Source organism: Passer montanus, unplaced genomic scaffold (assembly GCF_014805655.1).
Source record: "Passer montanus isolate IOZ18808 unplaced genomic scaffold, ASM1480565v1 scaffold63, whole genome shotgun sequence".
Classification (NCBI taxonomy): Eukaryota; Metazoa; Chordata; class Aves; order Passeriformes; family Passeridae; genus Passer; species Passer montanus.
This window is the reverse complement of record NW_024371371.1, coordinates 730,532-748,053: the sequence shown is the minus strand read 5'-3', so window position 1 is coordinate 748,053 and position 17,522 is coordinate 730,532. Positions and strand designations below refer to the sequence as shown.

At 59.7% G+C, this 17,522-nt stretch overlaps 4 protein-coding genes across 9 annotated transcripts; 3 read left to right on the top strand and 1 right to left on the bottom strand.

Annotated features, from left to right (window-relative positions):
• Positions 1–1,430: 1,430 nt before the first annotated feature.
• Positions 1,431–3,859, bottom strand: FBXL12 (F-box and leucine rich repeat protein 12). Its single transcript, XM_039728077.1, has 3 exons — positions 3,474–3,859; positions 3,325–3,397; positions 1,431–3,130 (listed from the first exon to the last, which is right to left on the bottom strand). Exons 1-3 carry the CDS (start codon positions 3,557–3,559, stop codon positions 2,357–2,359), a joined length of 933 nt encoding a protein of 310 aa, XP_039584011.1. The 5' UTR covers positions 3,560–3,859; the 3' UTR covers positions 1,431–2,356.
• A 3,304-nt stretch (positions 3,860–7,163) lies between these two features.
• On the top strand, positions 7,164–9,168 carry ESPNL (espin like). The gene is made up of 3 exons (XM_039727926.1): positions 7,164–7,200; positions 7,377–7,438; positions 7,522–9,168. Exons 1-3 carry the CDS (start codon positions 7,164–7,166, stop codon positions 9,106–9,108), a joined length of 1,686 nt encoding a protein of 561 aa, XP_039583860.1. The 3' UTR covers positions 9,109–9,168.
• Positions 9,169–9,525: 357 nt separating this feature from the next.
• On the top strand, positions 9,526–13,341 carry KLHL30 (kelch like family member 30). Of its 3 annotated transcripts, XM_039727880.1 has the most exons (9): positions 9,527–9,761; positions 9,900–10,329; positions 10,447–10,743; positions 10,825–10,993; positions 11,172–11,258; positions 11,477–11,632; positions 11,717–11,905; positions 12,432–12,577; positions 12,896–13,341. In XM_039727880.1, the coding sequence occupies exons 2-9, from the start codon at positions 9,970–9,972 to the stop codon at positions 13,145–13,147; spliced, it is 1,656 nt and encodes a 551-aa protein (XP_039583814.1). In that variant the 5' UTR covers positions 9,527–9,761; positions 9,900–9,969; the 3' UTR covers positions 13,148–13,341. The 3 variants fall into 3 exon arrangements, with proteins under 3 accessions (XP_039583813.1, XP_039583814.1, XP_039583812.1); XM_039727879.1 differs by having other exon boundaries at positions 9,526–9,761; positions 9,903–10,743; XM_039727878.1 differs by having other exon boundaries at positions 9,900–10,743.
• Positions 13,342–13,473: 132 nt separating this feature from the next.
• On the top strand, positions 13,474–15,523 carry LOC120511166 (erythroferrone-like). Of its 4 annotated transcripts, none has more exons than XM_039727882.1 (5): positions 13,474–14,166; positions 14,294–14,463; positions 14,557–14,665; positions 14,737–14,827; positions 14,918–15,523. In XM_039727882.1, exons 1-5 carry the CDS (start codon positions 13,632–13,634, stop codon positions 15,402–15,404), a joined length of 1,392 nt encoding a protein of 463 aa, XP_039583816.1. In that variant the 5' UTR covers positions 13,474–13,631; the 3' UTR covers positions 15,405–15,523. The 4 variants fall into 4 exon arrangements, with proteins under 4 accessions (XP_039583816.1, XP_039583818.1, XP_039583817.1 ...); XM_039727884.1 differs by having other exon boundaries at positions 14,294–14,665; positions 14,918–14,996; positions 15,346–15,523; XM_039727883.1 differs by having other exon boundaries at positions 14,294–14,665; positions 14,918–14,996; positions 15,306–15,523.
• The last annotated feature ends 1,999 nt before the right edge of the window (positions 15,524–17,522 follow it).

Below are 17,522 nucleotides of genomic sequence, written 5' to 3'. Positions count from 1 at the left end.
TTCCAAGAACAAACTCCTATTTGCACCACACTCAAAACCAACTCCTCTGTGCTAATGCATTTTTTTCTCTCATGGAGTCTGGCTACAAACTTGAAAACCATGGGCAAAGTTAGCTGACAAAAGTGCCAGCTGAGAAAGCTGCTGCTGGCCAGAAGTGCCAGTGCTGCCCCCACACACCCTGCTGTCAGCACTTTCCTCCCCAGCCCTGTGCACCATCGGCATCCTTCAGGCCCTCAGAGTCAGCACCAAACAGAAGGCACAAGCAGATGCACCTGGCTGAGAAAATAAAATGGATTTGGATCTGATAGAACACCTGGGTATGAATATTCAATATATACATGCATGAAATCGTGGTACGTGTGTGTAAGCTGGTGTGTGAAGAGGCAAAGGAGCAGCTTGGTCACTTGCTGCAGTGATTGATGACCCTAAGTTTTATGGTTTCTCTGAGTTTTCACCTTGAGGGCTGTGAACTGCTGCTCCTCTCAGGATGCTAAGACCAGTTTCGTGTCCTGGCTTTGCTGAAGGTTTAGCCGTCTCTGTTGAACATTTATGTATTTTTAAAAATATTTGGGCTTTGATGTAATGATGTGTATGGACACTGGGAAGGTGGGGCTGGGGGAAGAAATGCTCAAGGCAGCAAAAGATGAAATGAACTGAGTAGAAACCCCTTGGATTTGGAAATCAGAAGAAATAAAAGGTCAGGAATGGCCCTCCAAAGAGCTTCAAGCAGGTATGTGGGGAGGGTGAGCAGAACCAGCACTGCTGATTAAAGACCTTTCAGTTGTTTATTCCCCTAATTTGCCCATAGTAATCCAATATTTACAGTTCCCTTCCTGTTTCCAAACCTAAACCACTCCACTTTGCACCATATCAATCTGTAATTGCTGTTCCCTGTTTAGCAGTTAGTTAATGGAAAACTGGAATGACTGTGGAGATATTAAATTCTGTTGTTGTGCCACCAGGATTGCAAAGATCCTGCCACAAAGATCAGGGGAACATTGAGGTTCTTGCTGCTTCTCACTCTCCTTGACTGACTGATGGATTTTTACTGGTTTTGATTTAACCTTTTCCTGTTGTACTGTCCCTGCCCATCCCAGAGAGTGCTGGAACAGGGAATGCTGGAGGTTTTGATAAAACCGATTCCACCAGTGTTAATCTCCTTTTCTGGGATGAACAGAGTGGTAGTTACTAAGCCTTGGGATGCTTTCCAAAGCAGAGCTGGAACGTTTTACCTTTGGATATTTGCCCTGAAGCTACCCTGAGACTGGGTTTAGGAACAAAAAAGAGGCAAGGGCACAAAGGCCACCTGACAGCAATGAGGATTTCAATCACATGGAGGGTCACTGCCGTCCAGGAGCGTCTGAAACCCAAAGGTTTATTGCAGGTGCTGCAGCTGAATGGAGGGCAGGGGGTGTTTGGCATGAAAACAGAAAAGGCTCAACTGAGACATTAGTTGTCCTGCTCTGTTTCCTGTGGGATGCTCTCTTCACAAGGAAGGCTGTCCTAAGGGGCAGGAGAGATGCTGAAGCATGTTAAAAAAATAAAAACCCAAGTCCTAAAAACAAGGATTTAAATGAAACTTAAAAGCTTGCAAGTTTTTTAAAAATAAATACAATATTTGCTTTAAAATATAGACTAAAAATTAAGAATCACAACATAACATTAAGGTGGTTATCTGGTGCTAGGATATTGGGGGATGGAGGAGGAAGAGGATGTGAACAGACAATAAAAGGTGATGAGAAGATGAGGATGTTACCAGCAAAACCCAGAGGGAACAGCAGCCCCAGCAGTGCCTGGGGGCAAATGGGATATCTGGATTTTGGGACCAAGTGTTCAGGAATCCTCATGACCAGTCTGACAAGTGACTTGAAGATCTGAATTTGAAGCAAAGGAAAGGAATTGGTAATTGTGAGGTTTTGGCTGCCAGGTCTGATATTTCCGTGGCAGAAGGGTGCTTCACTTCACTCCACTCCTTGCATTCTGCACTCATTAAGCTGCTGTCTAATCCTCAGCAGTGCAGAAAGAGGAGAAGACAGAGCTTAAACTTGTCATCACCCCAGCCAGTTTTTGGTCAGTGGAGTTCCCAAAGGCTGGGTGTGCTTCCCAGCTTTCCTATTCCTCTGATCCATGGAAAACAAGGAGGGGGGAATCCTACCAAAAGCTTGTTTAGAAACTTATTTACCTGACAAGCTCTTTAACGTATTTATGTGAAAAAAACCATAATATTTTAAGGCCAATGGGAATTCAGTCCCAAAGCTACAGGAAAACAGGCTTTTAAAAAAAAAAAAAAAAAAAAGAGAGAGAGAGAGAAAAGGAGCACTTCAGGTGTACTAAGGAAGGATAGAACTTCAGGCTGTCACAGAGTGTGAGATATGGTGCAATGTGGAAAATTCTCCTGAATTTTACCAAGGAGTTCATCTTCAAAGCAAGTGCCACCTAATTTGAGGTGGTTCAGGTGAGGCAGCACTTGCAACAAAGCGATAACAGTACCAAGGGAGACCAAATCATAGAGGTCGAGGCACAGGGTCTCCAGGTGCTCCAGTGCCACGATGGCAACCAGCCCCCTGTTCGTCAGGAAGTAGGCATTGCTGATTTCCAGGTGGCGGAGCCGCTTCATGTGGCGCCCGATGAACACCATGGCAGCATCGCCGATGATGCAGTGCCGCAGAACCAGGCGTTCGAGCGCTTCCAGGTGTGGAGCTGCCGCTTGGATCCCCATGTCAGTGACGCGGTAAGTGCCACAAAGGCTCAGCGTCTTCAAGTGGTTCTGTGAGGAAATGTCAAGAAGGTGATGGTCAGAAAAGGTGGGAATGCTGTGGATAGCGAGGTGCTGTACCTGCGGCGGCGGCAGCGAAGGGGACACGCAGAACCAGGCATCGGGGATGTCGCAGAGGCTCAGCTCCAGCGTGGTGACAGAGGCGGGCATGCTCTCGTACGGGACGTGGCGGAGGTCGGTCTCGGTCAGGCACAGCCGGTGGAGCTGGGGACAGCGCTTGCGAAGGGCGGCCAGCAGCGCCGGCGAGAGGAGCCGCTGCTTGCCGCGGGAGCGGGGCACGCCGCGCATCCGCAGCGTGCACAGGCTGTCGGGGAGCCGGTGCCGCACCAGGTGCCACAGCGTGCGGCGGCTGATCTGCGGGGAGAGGCCCGGTGCCAGGGACGGCGTGGGGCAGGAAGGGCACCCCTGGCGCAGTGGGGCTGTTCCCCCCCGCTCCCCCAGGCTCTGCCCGCCGCGGGGCGATCTCACCCCGGTCAGTCTGTGCTCACAGATCCCGCCTCCCCCCGTCCCTCCTGCCCACAGCGGAGCTCTCCCCGCCCGGCCCGTACCCGGTGAGGGCTCAAATCCACATGCGTCCAGACCGCCCGGTCCTGCGCCAGCCGCTGCCACCGCCGGCACACGCTGCGGGGAGGCGATCGGCCGTCAGCGCCGGGCCGGGGAAGCGGCAGGCGGCCGCTCCCGCCCGGGGACACCCTACCTGGCCGCTCGCAGCCGGTCCCGCAGCGGCAGCAGCGCCAGGACCTGCACCAGCACCGAGTCGGGCAGGGGCGGCCGCGCCGCCATCGCGGCCGTTGCTGCGGCAGCCCCGAGCGCGGCCCTGGCGACGCCTCAGCGCCGGCACCGCCCCAGAGCCTGGGGCCGCCGCTAGGCCCCGGGGCTCCGCGGGGCTCCGCACGTCCTGTTTGACCCCTCTCCGCACCGACAGCCCCTCCCGGCGCCTCCGCCCTCAGCCCCGCTGTCTCGTCCAGTCTCGCCCGTGTCCCTGCTCGGTGCCTCTTGTCCTGTCATTGCCCCCCAGCCCAGCCCCGATGCCTCTTCTCTCCTGGCACTGCCCCTCGTGGTGTCTCTTGGAGGAGAAGTGGCTTAGCACCGACCGTTCCTGGCCCAGTCACTCTCCCTGACGTGTTGTTTCTAGCACCCTGCTAATGTTCACGTGGCACCCGCTCACATAATTTCCCCTCTGGATGCCCAGCAGGCCATCACAGGACGGGAACAGCTGTCATGACTCTCAGAGAAGAGCCTGGAATATCTGCAGTGTGTAGTTGCAACCCAGGAAGAAGAGAATACAAAGTAATAAATTCAACTCTGACCTCAGGAAGATGCTTGGCCAGGTAAAATATGCTGTCCCTACATCTGCAAAGCTTTGTAGAACACGACACATTTCACTTTGGAGTTGTCTGCTTGTTGTCTGCTGTGGACACACACTGTTGTGTTGTATTTTCTCTTTATTCTGACACCCCTTCATGGCCTTCACAAGTGCACTTCACAGTGATGCCACCTCCTTGCCCCAGTGCCCCCAAAAACACACTTGTCTCTCTTTTGTAGCCCACACTGAGTGCTTTTTGCCCACAGCTAATGGTCTTTGAGCAGAGATCTCCTTGTCCTGATGTCCAGAAGTCATTTTGCTCCATTTGGTGGCAGGTTTCTATGATCTTTTCTCACATCCTTTGTGTAGGTGGAAGAGGAAGGGAGAAGCCTGAGGAGACTTCTCTGAAAGTCTGAGCAGCAAACGAGCTGCTTCTATAGAGGGGCAAACAGGATCTTCCCTGGTGGGGGAAGCTGTGGCCCTGCAGTCACAGTGGCAGTAGCAGCAATTGCCAGACTTGTCCCTGTACTTCCATGGCTTTGGTAACACCCTGGTCTCCCTGAGGAGGTGAATCTTCACAGGCAGCAGGGCAGAATACGTGTGAGATTTATGTCAGTCAAGTACAGGATGCTGAGCTCTGGAAAGTGAGCCAAGACTGCTGCTGAAGCCACCAAGGCTGCTGAAGGCTGCTTTCACCAGGAAGCCTTGGAGTCTGAACTTCAGTCGTGACAGAAAGCAAACTGAACTCCTTCCCCTTGGGACTTGTGGCTGCCTGTGCTGTGGATCCACTTCTGCAGTTCAGCAGTGTGTTGGTTGCGCACAGCCTGGATTTTGGCAGCCAGGGGGCCACAGAGGTGGCTCCTGTGAGAAACTGCTGGAAGCTTCCCCCATGTCTGGCAGAGCCAGTGCCTGGTGGCTCTGGAGATGGACGTGCTGCTGGCCAAGGCTGGGCCAGTTACAGAGGTTGGAAACGCCTCTGTGGTAACAGATTTAAGGAGAAAATCAAAACAAAGGGGGGGCGCACTTGCAGAAGAAATGTAGCAGCAATGCCCTTCTGCTCCCTGATCTTTGTGGGACTTTTGAGCTCCTGCTTCACCTACAGCCTTTGGCAAAGAATGGGGCCCACCAGCCCAGCTGGGTCTGCAGCCAGTGCCCTGGTGTGGGGTGTGTGGGGTCATTCCTCCCCTTCCTGGGGTGTTCACTGACTGATTCCTCCTGGCCTCCTTTACTGCTCCGTGGGCTCTCCAGCAGTGAGAGAAATCTGCTCCCTGAGCACCCGTAGTAACAGAAATAGAAAACTTTTCCCAGGCCCTCTTACTTTATTCTCCGAATTAAGCATGGCTCTGTGATTCAGCAGCAGTGCTTCTGGAAGGACACAGTCCTTGGGGAGGCTCCCAGATTCCATCAGTCTCCCAGTGGCTGCCCCACAGGATCAGATAGACATGAAACACTAAGTTTTGCAAAGTATAGAAATGGGAGGTCCTCAACCCCTCATTCCCTATATTTCCATTGCTTTTTGAGATATCAAAGATATGAAATATAAAAAATAAATATAAAGTTTAGAAACCAAACCAAGAAAATTAGTCCTAGTTCTCTGTAGAATGGCTGAGACACGAGAAGATGCTGCAGCCTCAGGGACCCCAACAAGCTGGAGAAATGGGCTGATGGATCCATGGCCCCTCTGAAATGAAAACCAGGATGCTGAGAAGGGCCTCGTCTGGTTTCTTCTGCTCCTTTGCTCATTAGTGCAGGACTGGGGGAGTGGGAGCTGGGGGAGAAGGAAGGATACGGCAGTGGGAACTTGGGCACAGGTGGGATAAGGCTGAAGAACTGGTGGAGGGGGAATAATGTGGATGGTGAAAATGGAGGAGAGGGGCCATCCTTGGTTGTGTCTGCACTGCTTTGCTCATCCTTCTGGGTATGCAGCCGGGAAAGGGAAAGGGAAAGGGAAAGGGAAAGGGAAAGGGAAAGGGAAAGGGAAGTCCCCCAAGACACTCTGAGCAGATCCTGAAGGGGCCAGTGCCTGCTTTCCTGAGGAACAGGGTGAGAAAAGAGGCAGAGATGGTGGTTTAGGGCAGAACCTCCTCTCATACTCCTGTACACCCTTGCACTGTGGAGAGCTGAAATCCAGGGAGATGCTCTCCAGGCTGGGGGAGACAGCCCTGGCACAGCCCTCTGCCAAAGGGCTTTCAGCAAATTCCCCCTCCTAGAGCAAAGCATAACCTGTGCTCATGCTGTGGCTCAATTGCTGGGCAGCACAAGGTTATCCTCCCAATGAGAGCTGGGTGTCAGCCTGCACTGGAGCCAGGGAAGCTTGAGAGGCTGGCTCTGTAATGGATCCCCGCCAGCTAATCGGTGTTTATAGGCTTAGATCTGCTGCTTGTTAATTTTATTCCAGCCCCTCGATTGAATTTCTCACATGTAAGTGAGCCCCACGAGTCCATCCCAGCCATATATAATGGATGGTGGTGGAGGGAAAGAACACAAATGTGGCTGAATGCCAGTAACCGATGCCCAGGCAGCGGTGCAGCAGAACCCTCTGCTGAACATCCCCCACTGCCAGAACCTGCCCTCAGTGCCCCTGAGCAAGAGGTTTCCTTTGTCCCCAGCACCTGGCCTGGGGCCATGACCAGCCTCGGCCGTTCTCCACTGGCCCCAAGAGGAGGACGAGGCTTGGAGCCAAGTCACCAAGCCACTATCTCCAGGAACGGCGCCAGTTCCCCCCACTGAGCCCTGGTGCTGCCACTCGATGCCCCATCAAATATTAACACAATGCTCAATGCCTCCGTGCCCTGCCCAGCACTGCAGGGCTGCCCGACCACTCCATCCTCCCCTCCTGCCCCATGTTGCTCACTGCTCCCACACAGGGACTTTGGGGGTGCAGCCACACCACCTCTGGGTGCTCCCTGAGCACGACAGGACCCAGCCCCCTTCAGCAGCCAGCTCAGCCCCCCGCAGCAGGTAAGATCCCACTGGGGCTGGGGGAATGGGCACCCCCATCCCGAGGAATGCCAGCCTGTCACCCCAGGAAGCAGGAGACCGGGCTGGGAGCATGAGTTGCCTGGAGAAGGGCTGGCGGCCATGAGGCGGCCCCGGGCTCGGTCCTTGGCTGCAGGGGGTAGCGGGCAGCAGGGATTCCTCAGCTCCGTCCCGTCCTCTGAAGGAATCAGATCCACCCGTGGCTGTCCCCCGAGGAGGGTTCTCCCTAAGGTCCGGGGTGATGTGTCGGGTCACCCCTCAGCTGGGGGGCCCTGCAGGTGTCGGGGCCCACCTCCCCTCGCTGCCCTCCCCCAGGAGGAGGCCCGCGCCTCTGCCCCGAGCATCCGCCCGGCCCGGCAGGGGATGGAGCCCGGCAGGTCAGTGCCGGCGGAGCTGAAGCTGCTCCGCAAGCCCTCGCAGCGGGCCAGGATCCCGGCGCCGTTTCTCGCGCACCCGGTAGGTCGCTGGCTCGGCCCGCGGCCCCCGGCTCGTCCCCTCGGCGGCCGTACCCCTTCGAGCCGCCGTGCCTCTGTCCGCACAGCACGGGGCGCCCGGGCCGACGGGGCCCCCCGGGCCGGACCCCGCGGAGGTGGACGCGGAGTCCCTGGTGCCCACGCACGATGAGCGGGGCCGGCTCATCCCCGAGTGGAAGCGGCAAGTGATGGTGCGGCGGCTGCGGGCCCGGCTGGCGGACGAGGACCCGGCGGGAGGACAGGTACGAGCGGCACGGGGAGCAGGGGGGCGCGGGCTGTCGCAAGCCGCTGACCGCCTCTCTCCGCAGGATGCCGGCTCCTGGAGCTTCTCGCCCTCCCACCAAGCCGTGCTGGGCCCGTTCGGGGAGCTGCTGACCGAGGCAGACCTGCATCAGTTGGAGACGGCGGTGGAGAGCCTGCGGCTGCGGCGGCGTGGCGAGGTGTACCAGAGCGAGCTGCGGCGCCTGGTGCGGGAGCTACGCGCTCTCTTGCCCGCCCCGCTGCTCAGCATCTCCGTCCGCAGCCCCCCGCCTGCTCCGGGGCTGCCGCTGCCCCTCTGGTGCGGCCGCCTGGCCGGAGCCGTCAACAGCCTGGCCGCGCTGCTGGGCAACGCCGAGGGGGCGCAGGGTCCCCGCGCTGCCGGGGCCGCGCCCGCCGCTCCCTGCGCTCTCCCCGCCGCTCCCTGCGCTGTCCCCGCCGCCGGCGGGCATGCCCGGGAGCCGGGGGGCAGCCTGGCGCAGCGGGAGATCCGGCAGTGCGGAGTTTGTGTCCGCAGCCTGCGCGGTGCCTTCGAGCCCGCCTGGGGCGCCGCGGGGAGCGCGCCGGCCGGCGGCGGCGAGGCGGAGGCCGCCAGCGACTCGGGCATCAGCTGCGAGGAGGCGTTGTCCGACGGCGGCTCCCCGCGGCACGGCAAGGGGCCGGGGCCAGAGTGGGGCAGCTTGAGGAAGGAACGGATCGTGATGCTCTTCCTGAGCCACTGGAGACGCTCCGCGTACGCGCCCTTGCGGCCCGCCGCCGCGGACCCTCGGGACACGGCGGGCAGCGGGGCCCGGGCGGCGGCCCGCCTGGCCCGGCAGCGAGCGGCCATCCAGAAGCTGCTGAGCGGCTGGCGGGACGCCGCCTCCCGCCGGCCCCCGCCGCCGCCCCCCGCCCGCACCCTGCTCTCCCCGGAGCAGTTCGTGTCGGCGGCGGGGGGCGGCCCGGCCGACTACGAGAGCCTGTCGCTGGAGCTGTTCATGCTGGGCTATTTCCGCATCTTGGAGCAGGACCTGTCCCCCGAGGAGCGCCGAGGCCGCCACCTGCTCTGTTTCGAGGTGTTCGAGCAGCTGGGCCGGCACGGCTGGCGGGCGGTGCGGGCTTTCCACCGCGCCGTCATCGACGAGATCGCGGCCGGGCGGCGCGGCTGGCGCGACGGCTTCGACGACATCAAGGCCCGGTACTTCGGGACTCCGCACAGCCCGGCCCAGCGGCCGGGGCAGGCCGGGGACGAGGGCGACGAGATTTGCCGCTACATCGATCGCAGCTTCGCCTTCTGGAAGGAGAAGGAGGCCGAGATCTTCAGCCTGGAGGAGTGATGCCGAGGGGCTCCGGAGCCCGCGGGCTGCAATAAAAACCTTCTCGGTTCTGTCCCAGCTGAGCGAGGCTTTCCGGGGCGGTGAAGAGAGCTGCTAAGCTGGGCGGGCCGCCGCAGCAGCCCAGCTCCCCTCTCCCCGGGCGGGTTCCAGGCCGCGGTTGCCGCCGCGTGTTTACGGCTGCCGCGGGGTGAGATAAAGACCTATATTTATAGCGGCAGCGGCAGGGCGAACCGGAGGAGCGAGGAGGGGCATAGAGGGACCCCCTGCTGCCGGTGGGGTGCAGGGAGGGGGCTGTGGGAGCTCGCCCCTCCAGGCTCGGTGCCCACCCGACCCCTTGGCGAGGGGCAGGCTTTCCTAAAGGCAGCGACCGAGGATGGGCGGCGGCGAGAGCGCTGCCCGTGCGGTGCCTTTAAGAGCAGGGAGCAGTGTCCAGGTGCCGCCTAAAAATAGCGAGTGCCCCTCGTCCCGGCTGATCCCGCGTCATGCGGCGTGTCCCTGCCCAGCGCGGGGACCGCGGTCCCTTCCCTCCCGCGGGCCGGCCGGGCTGGGCAGCGCTGCCGAGAGCAGGAGCGACCGCGCCGACAGGGCTCGAGCCACCCCGGGAATCAGCCCCAGCAAGCCGGTCGCCGCCCCGGCAGGGCAGCTGCGGCGTGGTGAGGAGAGAACGCGGCCAGCTGCGGGAGGGGGTGTGGGAAGCGCTTGTGCAGCCGCTGCTGTCCGTGACTCGGGCGCTGGGAAGGCGGGAGGATGTCGCGGCAGGGAGAGAGGGAGACAGCGTCGCCTTTTCCTAGCAGGGACAGCCTCGCCTCCCGCTGCTCGGGCACTGCCCGCCTGCCAGGCCCCGCGGCCATCGCCGGCACCATGGTGAGGAACATGGACGACTTTGACTTCTGCCTGCCTTCGCACGCCCAGGGCGTGCTGGAGGGGCTGCAGCAGTTCCGCACCAACCCCAAACTGGCCGACGTGACGCTGGTGGCGGGCGGGCGGGAGTTTCCCTGCCACCGAGGCATCCTGGCCCTCTGCAGCCACTACTTCTATGCCATGTTCTCCGGTGACTTTGCTGAGAGCATCGCAGCGCGGGTGGAGCTAAAGGAAGTAGACCCCAGTGCGCTGGAGATGCTGCTTGATTTTGCCTACACGGGAAAGGTCACCATCAACCAGGGCAACGTGGAGGGGCTGATGAGGACCTCCAGCCAGCTCCACTTCCCTGCCATCCAGAAGGTCTGCAGCCGCTACCTCCGGCAGCAGATGGATGCCACCAACTGCCTAGGTATCTGTGAGTTTGGTGAGAGCCACGGCTGCCCTGAGGTCTCCTCCAAGGCCTGGTCTTTCTTGCAGGAGAACTTTGAAGCCGTCTCTCTTCAGGAGGAGTTCCTCCAGCTCTCCAAGGAGAGGCTGGCTGTCTACCTCTCCAATGACCAGCTGCAGGTGCAGGAGGAGCGGAGCCTGGTCGAGGCTGTGCTGCGCTGGGTACGCCACGACCCGGCATCCCGAGCCCAGTTCCTGCCGGAGCTGCTGGAGCTGACCCACCTTGTCTCGCTGCCTGACCAGTACCTGCAGAACCTCCTTGCCACTGAGCCTCTCGTTCGTGACTCAGATGCCAGCAAGGCCCTCGTCGCCCGATCCCGCACCATGGTGGGTACCCCCTGCCCCTAAATGCCACTTCCTGAGCCAGGAAGGAGGAGCCTGACGGTCCCGTCCTGGCCTCTTCATCAGGGGCAGAGTGGCACCGGTGCCCTGAAGAACCCCCCCACCCCACCACAGAAGCTGGAGGAGGTGCTGGTGGTGGTTGGTGGCCGTGTGCTGGAGGATGGTGAGGATGAGGAGAGGGGGCTGGAAATGCCAGCTGCCACCAGGAACTTTGCCTTCTACAACCCCAAAAGCAGTAAGTGCCCCACACTTCCTCCATGTTAATTAACCATCTGTCTACCCTGAAGACACCTCTTGCCAAACTAGTGTCAGTTTAGAGAGACACTGGTTGGCTTGGGATGGGCTTGAAATGGGTGGCTTTAAAAGTGCCATTGCTGGGTGAGGGTTCATTGCTTGGCTCTGCTGGGTTTCAGGGCGATGGATGGCTCTGCCCGACTTCCCTGATTACAACAAATGGGGCTTTTCCCTGGTGGCTCTGAACAACGATGTGTACGTCACAGGTCAGTGCCAGGGCTGCTGGTGCAGGGGAGGCTTCAAGGAGCAGGGATGGAGGACAGGGGACAATGAGATGAGCATGAGGCACTGGTGTGGGGCCAGAGGCTCCTCTCTGAGCAAAATCCTCTCCTTACTCTCTGCCTGGGCAAATCTGGCCACGGGCAGGGAATACCCAGGGACAGCTGCACTAGGAGAGGGTGGCCCAGCTGATCTGTCTCTCTAGGTGGCTCCCGGGGGTCCCAGAATGACACATGGTCAACGACGCAGGCCTGGTGCTTCTGCCCCAGGGACGGGGTCTGGCAGCCCATCGCTTCCATGCTGAGAGCCCGGACAAACCACACCAGCGCCGTCCTCAACGGCGAGATCTACGTCATCGGGGGTAAGGCTGCAAAGACCCGGGGCTGCTGCTGGGGTGGGGCCATGCAGAGCAGCAGGGTGGCTGCAGTGTCCTGTCACCCTGCAGGGACAACAGTGGACGTGGTGGAGGTGGAGCGCTACGACCCGTACAACAAGAGCTGGTGTGCCATCAGCCCAGCCCCCAAGTACGTGAGCAATTTTGCAGCTGCCAGCTGCTTGGGCAAGCTCTACCTGGTGGGCTCCTGCGCCGTCAAGTACAACGCGCTCACTCTGCAGTGCTACAACCCCGTTCAAGGTGAGCGCTGACCCTGCTGCCACCAGTGCTGTCCCTGGGAGGGTACTTGGGGGGGACCCCCAGGCAGGTGACACCCCCGGACTGCCAGGCATGGTCCTGTGGGATGTGAGCAGGTGCTGACAGGGTGTGGTGAAGGCTGTGGTCCGGGAGCCCCAGGCTGTTAGCAGCACAGAGCTGAGTCACTGATGTCTGACACAGCCCAGAGCTGAGCTTCAGTGGAGTGGAATCTCTGGGGCATTGGGATGGGGAGGCTGCCTGCCTCAGGGAGAAACTAACCCCGTGTGACAGTGCCACCTCCTCAAGCAGACTCTTTCCCATCCCACAGCACCACTACAAACCACATCCTCACCCCCCACTATTTTTTATGCAAGACCCTCAACTGGGATGGGGACTGTGTGCCTGCCTGCCTGGCTGCTCTGCCTCCTCCCTTCCAAATTCCCCCTGAAATAGCAATGCTTTTTTCAGCCACTGGCAGCTGCACGGAGAGCCAGGGCTGGGGTGCACTGCTAATGGCTGCTCCTTGCAGATCTGTGGAGTGTGATCACATCTCCCTTCATCCCCAAGTACCTGTCAGCCCCACGCTGTGCCACGCTGCGCGGGCTCATCTACCTCATCGGGGACAACACCAAGAAGGTCCATGTGTACAACCCAGAGGCCAACATCTGGCAGAAGGTGGGATGTGGGGCCAGGCACGATCAGCCTCCCAGGGATATGGGGATGGTGTTCCCAGCTGCTTCCCCTCAGTGCCAGCACTGCCCTCTCCCTCCTACCCACTCATCCCTTGGTTCTGTTCACACCTGCAGGGCTGAGGATGCCCCATTCCCTCCTCCCCTGCTCCCCATCACACACGCACAAGGCACCAGAGACCCTCAAACCCCACAGAAGGGAAGGATGGGGTAGGGACACACATCTGGTGGGTCACCGTCCTCTGTTGTGGGAGTAGGAGGTCACCAAGGCATCCCTGCACATCTCACCCTGTCCCTCACACAGGTGCAGCTCCTGCACACTCTGCATGAGAACGGTGGGATGGTGGCACTGGGTGACCGGCTCTTTGTCACTGGCGGCCACTGGAAGGGCATGGACGGGGACTACCGGGTAGAGATGGAGGTGTATGACTGCACCAAGGACCTCTGGACACGCGAGGGCTCCCTGCCCTGTCTCTGGCTCTTCCACAGCTCCTCCTCCATCTTCATGGACACCTCCAAATGGACAGAACCTTTCCAGGGTGACCACGGGTGGTAGGAGAGCCTCAGTGGTGCCTGTCACCCTATGCAGCCATGGTCCCCTTTGTTCTGCTGCCTGTTCAGAGTGCTGAGTGGGAGGTGGAAAGCCCTGTGCCAGGCTGGCTGGGGCATCAGGAGCATGTTCTCCCCCACCACTGCAGGGAAAAGGCTTTTCCTTATAAACACGCTTTGGTTAATGCTCTCTTCTTTTCATTTGTGGGTTTGTGGTTTTTTTAGAACTGCATTTCCCCCCTCCTCCAAAACCCTAAAGATTTTAGGGTATTTCAAATCCTCCCAAAGTGTGGTTCATCCCACCAAAGCCTGAAATTGCTGCTTGGGAGCAGCAGCCTTTGCACAATCCTGGTTTCTCTCCGGGGACACGCAGCACGCGCCCCAGGGAAGTGCTCCATGGCCATGGTGAAGCAGCTGGCACCCGGGTGAGCCCCTGCCCGTGCGGTGACTCCCGCCCCAGCTCCCGTCTCTGGCGGTTCTGTGGCAGAGGGATGGGCGAGCACAAGATGAGGCTTCCCTGCCGGCTGGGCCCACCGCCAGCACCGCTGGCCGGCTCAGCTGTTCCCCTCCGGTTGTTGGTGTTCCCGAAGCGTTCCAAACACGCGGCGCTGGGAGCCCGCGGGCACCTCCCGCTGCAGGCTCCCCGCTCCGCTCCGCTCGGCCACGGGAGCTTTCCCGGCGGGGAGGAGCCCGAGGGCAGAGCCCGGCAGCGAGGCGGGGCCGGGGCCGGCAGCGGCGGCGGGATGCGGCTGCCGGAGCTGTGCCTGGCGCTTCTCTGCGCCGCCAGCACCGGCACCGGCACCGAAGCGCCGCGGGCAGCCCGGGAGCGGCCGCTGGCCCCGGGACGCGGGGAGCCCGGGGCGGCCCGCCTGGACCCCCGGCAGGTGTGGATGCTGCTGGCCGGGAGCCCCGGCAGGGGCAGCGCCGAGCGGGGCCGCTCGGCACCCGCGGGGCCCGGCTCGCCGGGAAGAACAAGCGCGGCTGTGCCCGAGGAGCTGCTGAGGGAGCTGCAGCTCCTGCTCGCAGGTACCGGGTGGGGACAGCAGGGCAAGACGAAGCAGGTACCTGCTCACAGGTACCGGGCTGGACAGCAGAGCCAGGAGGAGTGATGGCTCCCTTCCTAACGTCAGACTCCGGGGGGGTTCGGGGTCAGGCACGGCAAAGATGTGCAGGACAGCTGGGGAAGGGCGTACGGAGGAAAGCAGCAAAGGCAGCCCCCAGGCCGGGGCCCAGCGTCGTGTGGAAGCAGCCTTCCATTGCCAAACGCGCGAGGACATCGCTGTGGAGCAGAGCACGCGGCAGGAGCTGGGGCTGTTCCACATTGTGAGTGCCCAGCCCGCCCCTTGTCCCTGTCTGCAGGGGCACCTGCCCTGGCACAGGGACTCCTCCTCTAACCCCAGCCGTTCCCTGTGCCAGCCCGAGAGGGAGAGGCTGTTCCAGCGTGGCCCAGGGCTGAACCTGACCAGCGGGCAGTACACAGCCCCCCTCGCAGGGTACTACACGTTCAGCAGCACGCTGCACATCGGTGAGCCCCCGCACAGCCCTGCGGCCCCGCCGGGGCGGGCTGGGCTGGCCTCACCCCCTGCTCTGTCCCAGCGCGCAGGGAGCCGCGCAGGAGGAGGCAGGGATGCCGGGGGAGCCGCCTGCGGGTGCTGATCTGTGTGCAGTCCTGCTGCCAGCACAACAGGTATGGCAGGGCCAGGGAGAGGGGAGGCAGCCCCGAATTTCTGGGAAAGGAGGGGCCTGCCCTCCCACTACTGCCCTCACCCTTCTGCAGCCAGCTGGAGAGCGTGTCCTGGCTGGAGAGCAGCGGGGACCTTTTCACCATCTCTGTCACAGGCACCCTGTACCTGCAGGTGAGTGGGGCCAGCTCCACTGCAACAGTGCTGGGCAGGAAGGTACCTTCCATGGCCCCAGCCCAGGGCTGGGCAGCAGCTCTGCCTCAGGTGACCTGCAAGCCCCAGAGCAGTCAGGGCAGAGCTCTGCTAGGGCACTGTGGCACAGACAAAGGCCTTGTGCTGCTCTTTCCCAGAAGGAAGGGTAGGGGCAGCTCCTCCAGCTCTTGGTTGCTGTGTGCAGGGGAGAGCTCTCTCCTCGGCCCTGCCAGGCCATGCCTGGAGCCCAGGGGAGGTGGCCTGGCCCTGCTAATCCCTCTCTCCCCCCAGGCTGGGCAGTATGCCTCTGTTTTTGTGGACAACACAGCAGGCTCTCCCATCACCGTCCAAAGTGGCTCCGATTTCAGTGCTGTGCTGCTGGGAGTGTGAAGAGGCTGAACCATGCTGAACCTGTGGCAGGAGCAGCCAGACCCTTCCCTCTGCCAGTCACCATCGTGTCTCCCCTGCTAAGGAAGACCATTTGCTCATGCTGGAAACTGCAGTCTGGTCTAATACTGCAATACTGCTCATGCTGCAGAACCAGCTGAAGATGGATAAAAGATCATGAAGATGATGATAATAATAAAGCAGCCTGAGCAGGACTTAAAGGCATTCACTTTTATCTAAAGGCTAGGCCTAGAAGTTTATCTTGGAAAACACTGTGGCAGTGGCAGCAGATGGCTGCCTAGGCTCAGCTCCCACCATGCCTGGTACAAAGCCCCACCTGTGCATTTTTCCCTTAGTGGACCTCCCCTCCCTGCCCAGGCTCAAGTCTCAGCAGCCCAGGTCAGATCATGCATTGCTTCAGCTCCCTCAGTGTGTGAGCAGAGGGTTTGCTGGCAGGAGCCAACATCCTTTATACTGATCATCAAAGCAAAGCCCCAACAACGTTGGATTGAAGCAAATTGCTGCCCTGTGACTCTCCAGAGCAGGCACTCCCTGCCCGTGGCACAGGGCCTGGCTGTGGCAGCCCAGATACAGCCCAGCTCTCTGGCTGTGATAGCTGCTGGGCTCAGCAGGGCCATGGGCCTACGTGCCAGAGGCAGGGCTGCAGCAGGAGCACCAGGAAGGCCGAGCGTTGGATTTCCGAGTAGCACTCGGAGCTGGCTAAGTGCTGCCAGCAACTCTGCAAGATAGCCTGAGCTAACAGCCCCACCTTCTCCCAGGGATGTCCCTGGCCCTGCCTGCCTTCTCCAAGGGCTGCATCTCCCTGAGGAGCCTGGTGAAGGAGCTGTTAATGCAGCAGTTTATGGACAGGGGTGTCTGGGTCTGGAAAAAGGGGGAGCTGAGAAGGGAAAGCAAGTTACCTTTCTGAAATTTGCAATCAAGGTTTATTTTGCCACAACAGAAGCAACTCCATGCTACTCTGTCTGGGCTCTCCAAATTTGCCTTTCAAGAGTAGAAACAGGAGAGTGTGCTGATAACAAAGGCATTCCCTCTCAGCTCATCCTGCACTGTAGCCTTACATCAACACACACAGGAATGGCTGGGGGCAGAACAAGCTGGCAGGGGACCAGCACTACCCAAAATCTGTGCCAGAGGGCCATTCCTTCCTCAGTGCTCTGCAGGAGATGCAGACAGAGTCAGTGTGCACCCCCAGACTAAACCCATGAAATATAACTCACTACTGCTGGAGCAGAAATAGAAGATGGTCAAGCCATCTGTCCCAAACAGGACAGGAGCTGGGACCAAGTCCCAAAGTTCCAGAGACACAGAAAACAGAAAGGAGCCAGGGAAGCCTCACAGCCCTGCACAAAACAGCAGGCACCACCCTGCCCTTGCCCCGCTCTCCATGGACTACAGCTGTGCCTCATCAGAGCAAGGAGGCAACCACAATGCACACCCCTCAGCCCACCTCCCTCCCTGCCCCCTCACACACAGGGTGGGAAATTGGAAACTTCAGGGTAAGGTAGCTCAATCCATTTAGCTTTCATTCTGTCATTTGGTCTTGGGCCAGATTTTCTCTGGAAAACAGCACACTGACTGCAGCAACAGCTGGTAGAGGCACTGAGACAGGATGAGACACCAGACACTAATTAGTACCTAAAACCTGAGATGCCTTCTCCTCAGATAGCACAGACAAGCACAGAGCCTGCCTGCAGCTCAGCTGCCTTTTCACCAAGTCCATTTGGTGAAAACACTTTTTCCAAAAAACATCAGGAGCAAACTCCAGCCACTTTTTCCATACCAACGTTGTGGTAAAACTCCAACATGTTCTGCAAGCACAGGGCAGGTATGCTGCTGCTCTGCAAGGGGTGTTTGTGGCTGTGAGGCTGCCTGCAGCTGAGGGACAGCTTCAGAGTCAGATTTCCTACCCAGTGTGAAGAGGACAGCCCACACCACACCCCAAGCTGGTGGCCTGGAGTACCTCACAGTCTGTATGGTACCGAGTGCTGGAACTCCAGGGTCTTGCACACAGCTCAAGGATGCGGACAGCACAACTGCCCCATTAAAAAACTGGCAGAGCTCATGCCCCCAGATGAATTCACCTTCGCCAAGACACTGAAC